The sequence below is a fragment of the Strix aluco genome, chromosome 4 (assembly GCF_031877795.1).
Source record: "Strix aluco isolate bStrAlu1 chromosome 4, bStrAlu1.hap1, whole genome shotgun sequence".
Lineage (NCBI taxonomy): Eukaryota > Metazoa > Chordata > Aves > Strigiformes > Strigidae > Strix > Strix aluco.
The window spans coordinates 49,411,466-49,424,880 of NC_133934.1; the positions used below are offsets into that span (position 1 = coordinate 49,411,466).

General features: G+C 38.5%; 1 protein-coding gene across 12 annotated transcripts in view; it reads right to left on the minus strand.

Annotated features, from left to right (window-relative positions):
* Window positions 1-1,992: 1,992 nt before the first annotated feature.
* TRIM2 (tripartite motif containing 2) overlaps window positions 1,993-13,415 on the minus strand; it is a 122,619-nt gene continuing 111,196 nt past the window's right edge. For 11 of the 12 annotated variants that reach the window (XM_074823000.1, XM_074822999.1, XM_074822995.1 and 8 more), the window contains 4 exons: window positions 12,123-12,303; window positions 10,429-10,499; window positions 7,441-7,581; window positions 1,993-6,416 (listed from right to left, as the gene is read on the minus strand). In XM_074823000.1, the coding sequence (XP_074679101.1) occupies window positions 6,264-6,416; window positions 7,441-7,581; window positions 10,429-10,499; window positions 12,123-12,303 (546 nt within the window). In that variant the 3' untranslated portion in view covers window positions 1,993-6,263. The remainder of the gene's footprint in view (window positions 6,417-7,440; window positions 7,582-10,428; window positions 10,500-12,122; window positions 12,304-13,415) is intronic. The other variant, XM_074823002.1, reaches the window with a different exon arrangement.

The following is a 13,415-nucleotide window of genomic DNA, read 5'->3' on the forward strand; positions in this document are numbered from 1 at the left end:
AGTAGAGCTTGAGGATGGAGGACAAGGAGAGCTCTAGGAGATGCTCACCCATGGGAGGCAATACCAACTCCTCTGAGGTCCAAGCAGTCTGTGGTGGGATGTGGCCGGGTTATCAGGAAGCAGTGTGATCCGTGAGTAGTGCACGCAGGCCAGTCTCTGCAGCATTTGCTGCCTCATTTCAGCCTTGGATGAGTGTTTGGACTGTAAGCAGGTGTTGTCCCTACAGACATCTAACCCAGTGAGAAATGCTAGCTGGTCCTCCTCCAAAACTGACTGCTTCCACAGCTTTGCTAGCAGAGCTGCTGAAGTAAGCACTTACCAAGTAATTGAGGTGAGTAGCTTAAATACTATTTTTGTGATAACTAGGTATTTCAGTGAAAGCAGCAGCTCAGCCAATAGATCTGAGGGTCAGCAGCCTTCAACTGGAGGTAGCAAAGAGCAGCAAGTGGCGGTTATTGCTCCCACCAGCACAGCTGGGGCCGGGGGAGAACATGTGTCCACAGAAATTACATTGACTGTTCCAGTGCACCAAGATAGCTTTGTCTCATGCAAATTAGGGAGCATTCACATGAACTGTCAGCAAAACTATGGGGAGGGTTAACTGCAGAGCAGCACAGCTGGATGTGAGAGAACTTCAGCCTAAGGAAAAATGAAACACTTTTGAATGTTGAATGATATGTGAGTTGTTAGCATTCTAAAGAGAGAGATCCTGATTATCTCAAAATGGGCACCCAAAATGCAAGCACCCTTCACTATTTTGGCCTTACTCTCCCTGACATTGTTTCTCATTGGTGAGACTGGGCTCTGCATCCTGGTTTACAGAACTTCTAAAAGATCCTGCTGCAGCATTTGAGGCAGTATTCAAATGAGTACCACGGGAAGGTCAAAGAGGAAGTTGGCCATTTACTGCAGAGTTTTCCTGGTAAAGGGCAGCATTCCTCAGTCTCAGTGTTCTGTCTGCCTGTCTGATTTTGCTCAGTGGGGGAGTGCCTCTGCTGTAATAATCCAGGGGACAGAAAAAATTTCTAGCCCATCAGTGAGAAAAGATTGTGAACGCCACAGGAGTCTCTCAGCCTGTCTTTTTGTGGCTTCCAGGATATCCTGTGCCATTTCCTCCATTCTTCAGGGTGTTTCTTGCATGGGAAGGAACGGGTGCTCTGCAACTCTGAATGTCAAACCAACACTGCTCTGCTTCAAGCTGTGGGGTTTTTTTAGCTGGCAGACAAATAAAGTCTTTTGAGTCCTTTACAGGGTTTGGGGGAAAGATCCATGAAAAAGGGTGGCTGCTCTGTATTTCAGCTGTCTCATTTCTGAGTGTCCTGACACCAGGCAAACACACATCACCAGTCTGACCTCTCTAGTTCCCTCCAGTGAGATTGTTTCCAAGCCAAATGTTGCATCTGAAGATTCTCCCTTACTTCATGAGTGAGTTCCCGATCACACCGAGTTCTCAAAGGATTCAGGTTTGGAGAGTTCACCAGTGACCAAGAAAACATATTTACTATCTAAAAAAAAATTAACATGAGCTGAAAACTGTTCTTACAGGAAAGGAGTCAGACTGAACTCCTAAGGCAAATTTTCTGTTCTACAATAATTTAAATTTGGCTTTCTGCAGCAGACCCTTGAAGGGTTGTAGCATAGCGTAGCTGAAAGGTACTGTGTACTTCCATTATACAAATGGAAAAGCTTACTACTGATAATCTTACTTCCACCAATGAAAATGTTAATTCTTTTGACTGAACTGAAGGAGGAAGGGACAAGGCAAGTAAGCTCCAATTCCCCACCTTCTTCCCAAGAAAGACCCAAATGTCTCTTTCCTCTGTGTCTACGTAAAAGCTAAACACCCTTGAAACAATCCCAGTTTTCTTGGCTTGTGACCTGTGGTGTCAGGGTTTCCTTTAGGAAAAAATTACCCATCTTCCAGCATTATGGGGCTATTTTTATGGACAGTGAGTATGAGACATATGAAAAATAAATCCTCAACCATGAAAATAACAGAGGAAACAAGCTTTATTTTTATTATTTGAAATTTTTGTGCGTGGTAAAGGTACACATTTGACTCTGGTTTTCCTACATTTCCAAGACAGAGTAATTTTTTTTTTTAATCATCGGCTAAAGCATCAATAATACCGTGGCACACAGGAAGCTAAAACTACACACACACACACAAACACTTTGATGCGCATCTTTCATCCTTGACCTTAGGGAGACAAAGTTTGTATTTAGCCTCACAGGGATTTAAAAAAAAAAAAAAGAAACAAAACAACAACAACAAAAAGTAGTGAGAAGAATATTTCATTATGGGTGTCAAGAGAGTGCAAGGCTTACATGTACACAAAATATATGAGATTGACTTACAAAGATGGAATGTAGAAAAACTTTTTTAAAAAATCAAGAAAAAAGACAGACTGACTCCTAGAACTGGAAAGCTGCGGCGTATCAACTGGTAGAGATTTCTAACAGGGGGTACTGCCATACACCATGCAGCTTAGGGAACATTCCCATGTCATAAAGCCAAAGCAAAAGTGTCAGGGTTAAGGCCGTGTTGCTCACAAACATCAACTGAAGTGCTGTACATTCATCAGAAATAACACAACCCGTTAGGAATCTTTCTACTCCGTAGCACAAATACCTTTCGCGCACTCTCCACAAACAGGCCAAAACAATCACTGCTCACAATTCTTGAAGAAAATTTTCAATATTGGGCACTTGTAGTTCTCATTATGGCAACACTAGATCCTTAGTTATAAAAAATATTGACATAAAATCGAAAGCCCTCTAGCTTTTACAGAACAAAAGAGCATTTACTAATAAATAACTCTCCATCTACATTAGGCAAATGCTTGCCTAAACCATTTAAATTTTCTTTTTCAGCTACATTGCTGCTGGTTTAGCCTATGTAAAAATCCCCTACTGTTTATATTAGATTTATCTGAACAGATCCTTTTATTCTATTCACAAAACAATGAAAATACAGTTGGCTAGTTTGTCCTAAAATGCTTCAAATTACACAAGATCTGATAACCTTGAGATTACTTTTGAGTTGAAGATTAGTTAAATGAAGCACATACATTCACCATTCATGCTGTGCTGCTAGTCAATTAGCATTCCAGGGAAGTCAAGGGAACATTTGGTTATACCTGAAATCTGGCAGCAGAATGCCTATAAAGCCTTTAATAAATGCTAACAACTCAGCAAATCAGGTAGTGCAATTTTGACGTTCACTTAATTGGATGAGAAAAGAATCTGCCAGCTTTTTAGAGCAGAATTTCTGCTTTGGTTGCTCTTTGTAAGGTTTGTAAGCCAAGCATTTTAGCTAAGTTGGCTTCAGAAGCACACCGTAAAAGCAACGTGTTTCTCAGTTTCCCTGTGCCAGGCAGATAAGGTCAGACCTTGGAAGGGAATGCCCTATGCCACTGAATTTGAAACTGTAGCTGGCAGCATTTGCTATCAGAAGGAACTCCAAATTAGTGATGTTTTTCATGTGCACTAAGTGCTGCTCTGGTGATAATGTCTGAAACCTCAATAATGTCTGAAAACCCAAAAGACTATTCAATCTCAAAAACAAATCCACATCACCCCTAATAGCTGTTAGCTGGGTTGTAAGGGGGTTCTGTACAGAATTCCATATTTCATCAGGATGCACTGGGTTGACATAGGTTATATAAAATCCTGGTAAACACTGAGTCAAAGGGACTGAAAATCTTTTGAAGAAAAGTGTATACATGGACTAGTACAGTCTTAAGTATATGTTTTGATATATAGGTTAGGGTCTGATTTCTGTGCTTCTCAGAGTTCCTGGCAACAGAGGATTTGGCAATGTTTCCTGAGTGGAAACCATGCAAGTTTAGTAAAATGTTATTACAAAAATCCAAATTTGGAACTAGACTTGATTAATATTATCCATAACTGACAGCAACAGCTCATTCCTCATCTTCTCATTAAGTTTTTATCTCAAAGAACCTGTGCAACCTCTTCTCTTTGTTAATAAATACAGGTAAAATGCTATGTACCTTTTTTCATTGATAAATTTGCCATTTAAGGGCATTCCAATGTCAGAAATTGTTTGTTTGCCAGAAGGTTGCATATAAGGACACTTAGAAGGAAATTACTTGATCATCAGAAAATCTGACATACAACTTTGTTAAATTTTGATAGGACAGTTTATTGTGTAATGACTGAGATACCATCTTCAGAATTTTAGGACAAACTCAGTTCAAGCAGAGGATATTTTGTTCTCTTGGTAATAACAAATTTAAGATTTAACATTTCAAAAACATTACCACCAATTTCTTAGCTGCATTATATATAACCTTAAGCCTTATACACAAAATACTTATTCCAGTGAAATAATGAAACTTATCTTTGCTTCAGAATTTGTAAATTGGCTCTATGTGCAAAAAATAAACAAGGGAAAGAAGAGGAAATATCTTTAAGAAACAGTAATTAAAAAACAGACAAACTCCACATTTAAGAACCTTGGGGTCTGCATTTTTACAAGTCAAATGCATCTTTATGAAGAAAAATTAGTTTTTCTCAAATTCATTGAAACAACAATCTTATTTAGAAATAAGACAAATACTTATAACGAGTAATTTAACAAAGATTTCTTTCCATTTTGCAAACATGCTTAAAAATACTCCCTTGTTCCTGACCCAATGCCCTTTTGTTTCAAGGCCCTAAAAATGAGAAAAGAAAGACAGTACTTCCCAGGCTATTGTAGGCATTGGCAGCAAGCTCACTAGCTCCCCAAAACGAGGTTTAAGAGTGAGCACCACTCTATCTATATTAGGCTACGGTAGCAATTCATTCTTTGACCATTGGATTTAGAAGTAAGAATAAAGCCAATGCTACTTTAAAAAGGACAAGTTCACACTTAAAAAAACCCAACATTAAAAACAGAACCCAGTCATATGATTGTAAGCATTTCCAATTAAATTAATACTTCAACAAAGAACACAGTAGAGAGATCCGGCAGGAAGAAGAAGGGACATTTTTCAGAGTACTGCCATTGACAAATGGCATACATACGTTCCAGTTTGCTGAAATAACCTACATTTACTTTTCTTAATTTTCATGTCAATCAGTCATACATACATACATACAAACAAATCGGAACAAATCTCACAGTCCTTATTTTGTCCTCTAACAAAATTCCCTTCGATGAAGGACTTCAGGAATTGGTTCAAATTCATTCTTATTTGTAATGTATTTTTTCTCATGTAAAAACAAATAGCTTTGGTAACCCTTGGCTTTCCTATACAACCTCTGTTTACCACAGTTCCTTTGGCTGTATAATGTAGGTCCTCCATAGGGGTACCTCTCTGGCTTTCTGTCCTGTGTGATGCTGCATTTTATTTTATTGGTTAATACAATGAGTTGCCTTAAGGAAACATGGCAATGAACACATATGAAAGGGTGGCACACGTGAGGTTAATTGAGTTGACATTGTAATAACCCGGATCCTAATGAACTAGTTTGGTGTCAAAAGGTCTGTTGTTATACAGAAATTCAGCTCTCACTAATGTATCACTACAATTAAGTTTTTCCAGAGCTTTAGAAATGTCAGGTCTCTGCAAAGTCCTTCCAGCACATTGAGCAAGAGGAAGAGAGAAAAACAAGCACACGAAACAATCCTTCATTAATCCCACATGAGTAGGGAATTCGCATTGATTCTCATAGTGCTAAACGTTGAGCTGTGTTAGGTCTGACAGTTAGAGCTAGATGGATTTTGTGAGACTTAACCTTATACTAAAAGGACCTACTTGTTACAGATAGTAAGACCGAAGAATGTTAGAAGTGTAATACCTACCATGATAATGAGATCTAGAAGATTCCCAGAATCACCTCTGGGTTAAATAATGCTTAACAATGATACTTCTTCAAATTTGGAAGCTCTGAGCAAGAGCTACCCTTCGCAGTCTTCAAAAAGCTTTTGGGACTTTCCCCAATTTTTTCTCATTTTTGCCTAATTAGTTAATTCCAGTTCCTTGAGTTGCAGTTTGTGTTTAATATCACATTGTCTTTATGAATTCAGTTAAAGAGGATTTTGTGTATTAACCCTTACAACAAAAAGTTCAGTGAGAAACATAAGAGGTGCAGGTCCTATGTAAACAAGGTAAGTTTGGAAATTAACACGAGAAGTCCATAAGAGACTCCTTCATTATTAAAATGAACTCAAAGTAGGAGATACAGCCTGCATTGGATCTCTAGGACCAGTCTTTTCTTAAGGGTGGACAATTATTCAGCTCCAGAGCTCATTGCTATTGTAAGTATCGATAGACCTTGAAGCAGTGATTTCCAGAGTCTGCAACTACAACATGGCCATCTGAAGTAAGGGCCAGACCTTGGGGACCATAAAGTGGGTCAGCAGAGGTGTTAATGTAGGATAAAAATGATCCACTTCCATCGAAAACCTTTGAGGGTGAGAAAGCACAGAATAAATGTTATGAATAAAAAAGAAAAATAGCAGACACAAGTCTGCTCTCAATTATACCATTCTATTTCTCATTTCTGAAACGGTTGACGTACACTAGAATAAACAAGGGCAGAATCTGATCTGTTATTCTCATAATATACAAGTTCATATGCAAATGTATTTTCTTATTAAAAAGAACTAACTAAAGCTTCCAGGTACTTTGGCAAGAATTAAACACACAATGAAATAATAAAAAGAGCACCTCAGCTGTTCCTTGTTCTAAAAATAGTCCACTACAATAAATCATACTCAGTCAGGAACTCCACCAACACCTTGTTTTCCTAACAAATATTAGTGTTGTGGCTAGCATGACTCTTAGGTTCCCACACAGAGAAAACCAGGAATTTGTTTACACTGTTGACAGTGCTTCCTGAGAACAACTCATAAGCATCCCCCTCATTTTTATATTCAGTGAAAATAATACATACACTTAGTTATTTATTAGATATTCTTTGGCAAATAAGAAGACTTTGTGATTAGCACTTGAAAGATAAAGAGTGCAACTCTCATAACATAAAAGCAGAATATTTTCTCAACATTTAAAAAAGATGATAAAAATCGGCTGCACTTGCCTCAGGCTCTATACAGATCATTTGCTTTTTCATGTTTTCTACCATGTCTCCAATCTTCTGTTATGGTGATTATAAACTACTATCATCTCAGCAATGCTTACAAGTCTCCTAAGTCATCAAATAGCTTTTGGGGTACTACTTGGAAACAAGAGCCTTGGTCACAGTAACCATCAGAGTTGCTAGCAGTCACACTGGGAAGTCTGTGATCTGACACCACTGGTTCTAAAAGTGGACAGACCGGCAATGAGGCATATAAAAGGCTGTGTTAGAAACCACATCCCTTCTAATGCTGGTATGCTGTTTCTTGGGAAGTCTGAAGACTTCAGTGGCCAGAGTTATCAATCCTTTAGTTTTGCTAATTAAGCACCTTTGAAACACAGAAATTTCTACCTGTATTCGGCTGTTTCCCCAATCTGCTACGATAATATTTCCATTAGAATCTACAGCTACTCCAGTTGGTGCATTAAATTGTCCATTTCCTTCTCCATTTGATCCAAACTTCAGTATGAATTCTCCCTCCTGATTAAATACCTGTATGGGTTAAAACGAAAACCTGAATATGGCATCGTATCAAATATCAGTAATCTACTACTACCAGTTCACCTGTTAACAAAAGTAGGAATTGAAGAGTTCCTAGGAACACCACCCCCAACACACACACACACACTGAAGATGGGAGAAAAGGTGCCCGTCTCCCCCTCCAGCTCCAATACACCATACAGTATTTCCCTTCTCACTTAAGATCTGATTCAGCTCAGAGACAGAGGTGGAGGGCCCCTGGAACACATCTGCAGCTTGTGCATCTTGAATGAAGAAGTGATGAGTGCAGATATGGCACTGGGTGTCAGCCCTACAGAAACACAACTGAGCAGATGCACTCTTCTCTGATTTTCATAATCTAACACATACTGAAAATCATGGCACGATGGCATGCTGCTCTCCGTATAGACAGTTCAGCAACTGAATTCTCTCTGATGGTAACAGGTTTAGACAGCAGAAAGATGGTACTGATCAATGACTATTCTGTCAAGTGACCTGGATGCACCAGTGGGACCAAGTGAGATACAGGATGTGTCATTTGCATAGTACCTTAACCACCTCTATTTATTTTGGTCCATCTTGGACCCAGGCCCAGCTGTGCCACAAGGTCCAACAGTGTTCTTAGACACAGGCCGTGGCTTGCACAAGAAAATGCAAAAACCTCACAAATGCCAAGTGCACGGTGAAGTGCTAATAAGGTGGAAGATGTGAGGAAATCATCCTATCCTTGAGCACCCACAGTGAACAGAGAAAAAGCATTTGGGGGAGGAAATTAATGAAGTACCATGTTGGTGCCTCAGATGATTAAAGAAAATAGAAAAAAATCAACTGATAAAAAAGACCAGGCAAAGATGTATTGCTCTCTCTCTGGGTTAAAATGGAGATTGTGAGTGACTGAATGAGAAGCCTACATTGAGTAGGATTTTACATAGAAGATGCCTGGATGGAAGGAACGTGCTTGAAGGTTAATGGAGGAGGGAGGATAATGTTGCTAAGTGAGGATGTTTAATTCAAGACACTGGTGGCAGTAAGAGGCTTTGGGACCCATAAGAGTGAAATTTATTTATAAATTTATTTATTATTTAAAACAAAATGTACTTTCTGTTCTTTTCCCCACCATCTAACAAAAGATAACAGCATCACCCATATTAGAAATTACTCTCCAGAGTGTCAACAATTTATCTGTACCAATTTAGAGAACACTACAAAAATAAGAATCTTTTTCAGTTGGTACCAGATTGTACAAATAACATTTTTATCCCATTGAGTCACGCCAGAGACAGACAGGAACACTCTGTTCTCATTAGGAATGCAATAATTATAAATTCGCTAAGATGCCACACTTCTTACATCTCTTCAATTGCTTTTTTTCATTTCAGTTTGCCCTTGTTGTTAACTTTCTCCAGGCATTCTTGTTACCACAGCAAGCCCTGCTGGTGGAGGGGTAATTTATGGAGTCGAAGGCCTCCTGCTGCTAAACCACGTAAACAATCTGCTTTAGGGCTCCTGCAGCAGTCTTGGTTTCTTTGTTGTAATCCAAACCACGAGTTGCTACTTCCTCTCTAATTCCAAAAGGATACAAGAGCAAGGTCACTATTCAAAAGCTAGATGATTCAGCACCGCTCAGGACATGAGGGTGTCTATGCTCAGACAGTGATTTCCTATTTCAGGTGAATGTATAAGATTCATCATTTCAGTTATGAACACTGAAGAACTGGACTGAGGGTTCATCTTTGTGTTCAGTCAGAACAGGCAGCCATTAGGTAAAATCCCAGGGATTTCACCGGTGCCTGGGACCCACACACATGGCCTGAGAAGCCAGGTAGAAGAGCGTTCTGCTGCCCCTGTCCTCTGCTGCTGCTGTTGAGGGAGCGAAAAAGAGCGTGGACAGTGATTGAAAGGGGATGTCACGGCCTGGAAACAAACACGCATAGGTGAGTAATTCCTGAAATGGCCTGTAGCTCCTTCGTATACATTTTCCACCGCATGATATCTCAGCATGTATCCTTGTTTTGGTTTATTATTGGGACAAACAAATACACCACCCTATCTTGCCATGACTGTTTAACAGGACATGAGTCAGGACTTCCCATGGGTGTAAAGACTAGTGGCCAGTTCTGTCCAGTGGAGAAGGTACTGGATGAAAACCCACAGTCTGTTTTACACAGCTGTTAAGGGTATCAGGTTGCAAATGGATCCAGTAATCTTAAAGGGTTTAGGACATTAAAGGTATAAATAAGGAGATACACATATATATAGGTATAAATAAGGATATATATATATTTATACCTACATATATTTTTATATACATACCTATATATAGGTATATATAGGTGTATATATACATCTATATATACCTCTCTATATATACACACACCCCTATATACATACACCTATTTATAGGTATACTTAATATAAATATAAGAATTTATAAATATATAGGTATAAAAAATATATCTAGATATAAATAAGGATATATAAATATATATAAAACTGCTTTTACTGGGAAGCTCAAAAGCAGTTACCAGACTTACTTAAAATAGGAAAGAATATAGGGTAAATAACAGTGTTGGCAGAGAGCTAATAAAAATAGCTAAATTGATATCATTTAACTCAGGTACAACTTATGCTTAAGCAATTGAACTAGAGAACATTATAGTGGCACCAAAGGCAATAGATTATATCTGCACTGCATGCAAAGGTCTCTGAATGTGCAGTCCTTGTATCAGACCTCATACATACAGTGTGATCTCTTTTTTTTTAACAATAATTTACATTCCCCAAGAAAGTACCGTGATAGAATAAAAAGCTTTCCAAGTTGCCATTAATTGACAGTACCTTGACAGAATGGTTATGAAAATCTGTAACGATAATTTCATTGTTGCTGTTTACAGCTGCAAAATGAGGACCTGCAATGCAGAAGAAGAAGAAAAAAATAACCACTAAATCAAAAAGTTTGCTTAAATCAAAAAAATTAATTCAGGCTGCCAGAATATTATATTTGATTTCTAAGCAATAACAGTCAAATTAGGAATATCAATTTTAAATTCAGAGTAATTTCATTTCCTGTTTTAAAAAGCTCAGCATGCCTTTTTGTAAACACAAATAATTTCTTTTTCAACCAGTTGTCAGCTAATGTTATCAAAAAGCATTAGTCTTTCCTTCCTCTCTCATGTACAGATGACTATGTATATTTATGTGCTTATTAAGAATATAAAACGTGTAGTGTTTAGGCATAAAGTTGTGTATACACTGAAAACAGTTCTCAAAAATGTTCCTGTAAATCTTAATCGAAATCTGTGCTTTGTGTGCTCACTTCTTACAAGCATTTGAGCAAACAAGTTTTAGGATAAATACAAAAATTACTAAGAAGTACACTGGTGGGGAAAAGAAGTGCATTTTTTGCTTTACTTTGTGTATTGAACTATGTGCTAGCTTGAAAACAGGCAAGTACCTGAATCAAAATACTTGGTGCCATTCTGAGTTATTCTGAGTTATTAAACAGAGCAGAACTCAGTTTCAATTTTCACACTACATCAACTATAAAAAGGGTGAAGGCCTTTACACTGAAAACATTGAAGTAGTGACGATTCACCTGTTTTATGTACCCTAGCACCAAGAAGATGTGCTACATTTCTCAAATGCAGTTACAGAGTATTTGCATGCTTATCTTCAGGAGGTATTCTTACAAATTTTAAAATGAAAGAAGTTGGAAATACCCAGAAAATTCAGCTGTGTCAGAGCCAAAGCTCTCATAAACTATATATATAGCACTTGTGCCATAAGACATTGCAAGAGATCTCAAGTAAGATAAAAGGAGTTATACCACTGATGCTATTTCTCTCTTGTGCTGTGAACCAGTCAGAGCACCAGACTAATCTGTAACTACTTATTCAGAGTGACCCCACACCTGCAAATGTAATTTGGCATCTTCATTTAAAATTTTGAAAGAACAGCTATTCACTCAAAATATATGTTTGGTTTTTTAAACTTAATAGCATGTTCTAATTGAAAGACACCATGTGCAAGCAGTCAGTTGAAATAAGTGGCAATTTCCCCAAACTGGCATTTTCCATTTGCATAACTGTGTCTTCCTGATCTCAGTCTTAACACTGTGCCATTACACTAATTTTCTAATGTGTGGGTAATACCACTTAGGGCATTGGTTAACATGTATCTGATCATTGGAAACTGCAAAGCATGGTGTTTGAGGTGATTATTGTGAACAGCTGAGTGTGGGCATTACAAAGCATTTATAAAATACTAGTTAAGATCAGTCTTTCTTGGGTCACTGGTCTGAAATGCTTCCAGGCACAGAGAGGTAGATAAAACAATCTGGTTACAGCTACATTTGCAGAACAAATGTTGCAGTCTTCCTGACCAATTAAACAAATGGTGAAGTGAATAGGAGCTGTACGTTTAGTAGAACATTTCCCCCACAGGAAAAACGAGTAGGATATAGCATCTTCAACATGCTCAAACATCATGCAAATGTGAGCAGAAGAGGCAAGAAAAGGGGATTTACATATTACCATCAAGTGTACCTGCAAACTGCTTGTCACCATTTCCTCGACTACCAAACCTGGTGACTATTTTCCCATTCGGCTGGAAGATGAAGACACAGCATGCTTTATTGTCCACTACGATGATGTGTCCATTACGATCCACAGAAACACCTTTAGGGCCCATGAGCTTTCCAGATCCAATTTTGGCCTAAGACGGAAATCACAAACCAAGAAAATATGTTGGCATGATAGAAATAAGTTAGTACAGTTCAAAGATTGTATTCCAGGCACAGAGCAGGACGGAGAGACATTTTTGTCATCAGAAGTTTCCAAGAGAAAAATGATCATTTTTATCAGCTCTTATTGTGTACTTCATAATTTTTTGTTCACCTGAAAATAAAGAATTTCTGTATGTCCTTGCTGAAGTGGAACATTTGCCACCTCAGCAACTGAGTCCAAATATACAACTCATGAGAAACAACATCAGATTTGTGTGTCTTGAGAATATACAGCATCTGTCAGAATCCATCACAAATGGCTGTATAGCCAGCACTAGCGTACCGCCAGGATAGGCAGACAGGCATAAAGGACTTCTGCCTCCCCTTGTATACTATTCCCGAGTCCAGCAACCGTCTGGTTACGACTGGGAAATACGCCTTTACAACTGCCTGCTACATTGAAACAGTCAGAGAGCACTCCTGGAGTATCAGAGCTGGGTGAGATGTAGGCTATCATGTCCTCTGCTGCCTTTCTTGGGCGAGTAAGATGCCATGAAGCTTCTGAGTGCTCTTGGAAAGAATTTGACCAGAGCTAAAGCTTAGGCTAACCTCTGTATCTTCCACCAGATCCATGTGAGATTGCTTCACTTGCTGCTTAGACACATGAAGTGTCAGCTGAAACCCGCAAAGGAGATAGGACTGTGCTGCCAAACAGCAAATAATCTTTGAAACACTAAACAAATCAAAGCTTGCTCCTGTCTTAGGTAAATAAAATTATTTTCATCATTTTAAATAGGCCTTGTGACTACCAAAAACATCTGCCAGCATAATCAGCAACAGGAGAGGAATTGTATACAATATTCCATATTGTATCAATGGAAAAACCTTTAGTGGAGATCAGGTGGATCTCACACACAGTGAATTATTTGGAAAGGCGAGAGAGCTGTCTAAATAAATCAGAAAAATCTGGAAGCATTCTTTAGTAGGATCAAAAAGAAGGGGATTTAAGAAGGGGATCTATGTAACAGCATCCTATCCAGCCCAGAACAAGCAGAAATTGAGGCAAAGCCTTCAAAGAACCTGAGTTACCTGGTCATATACC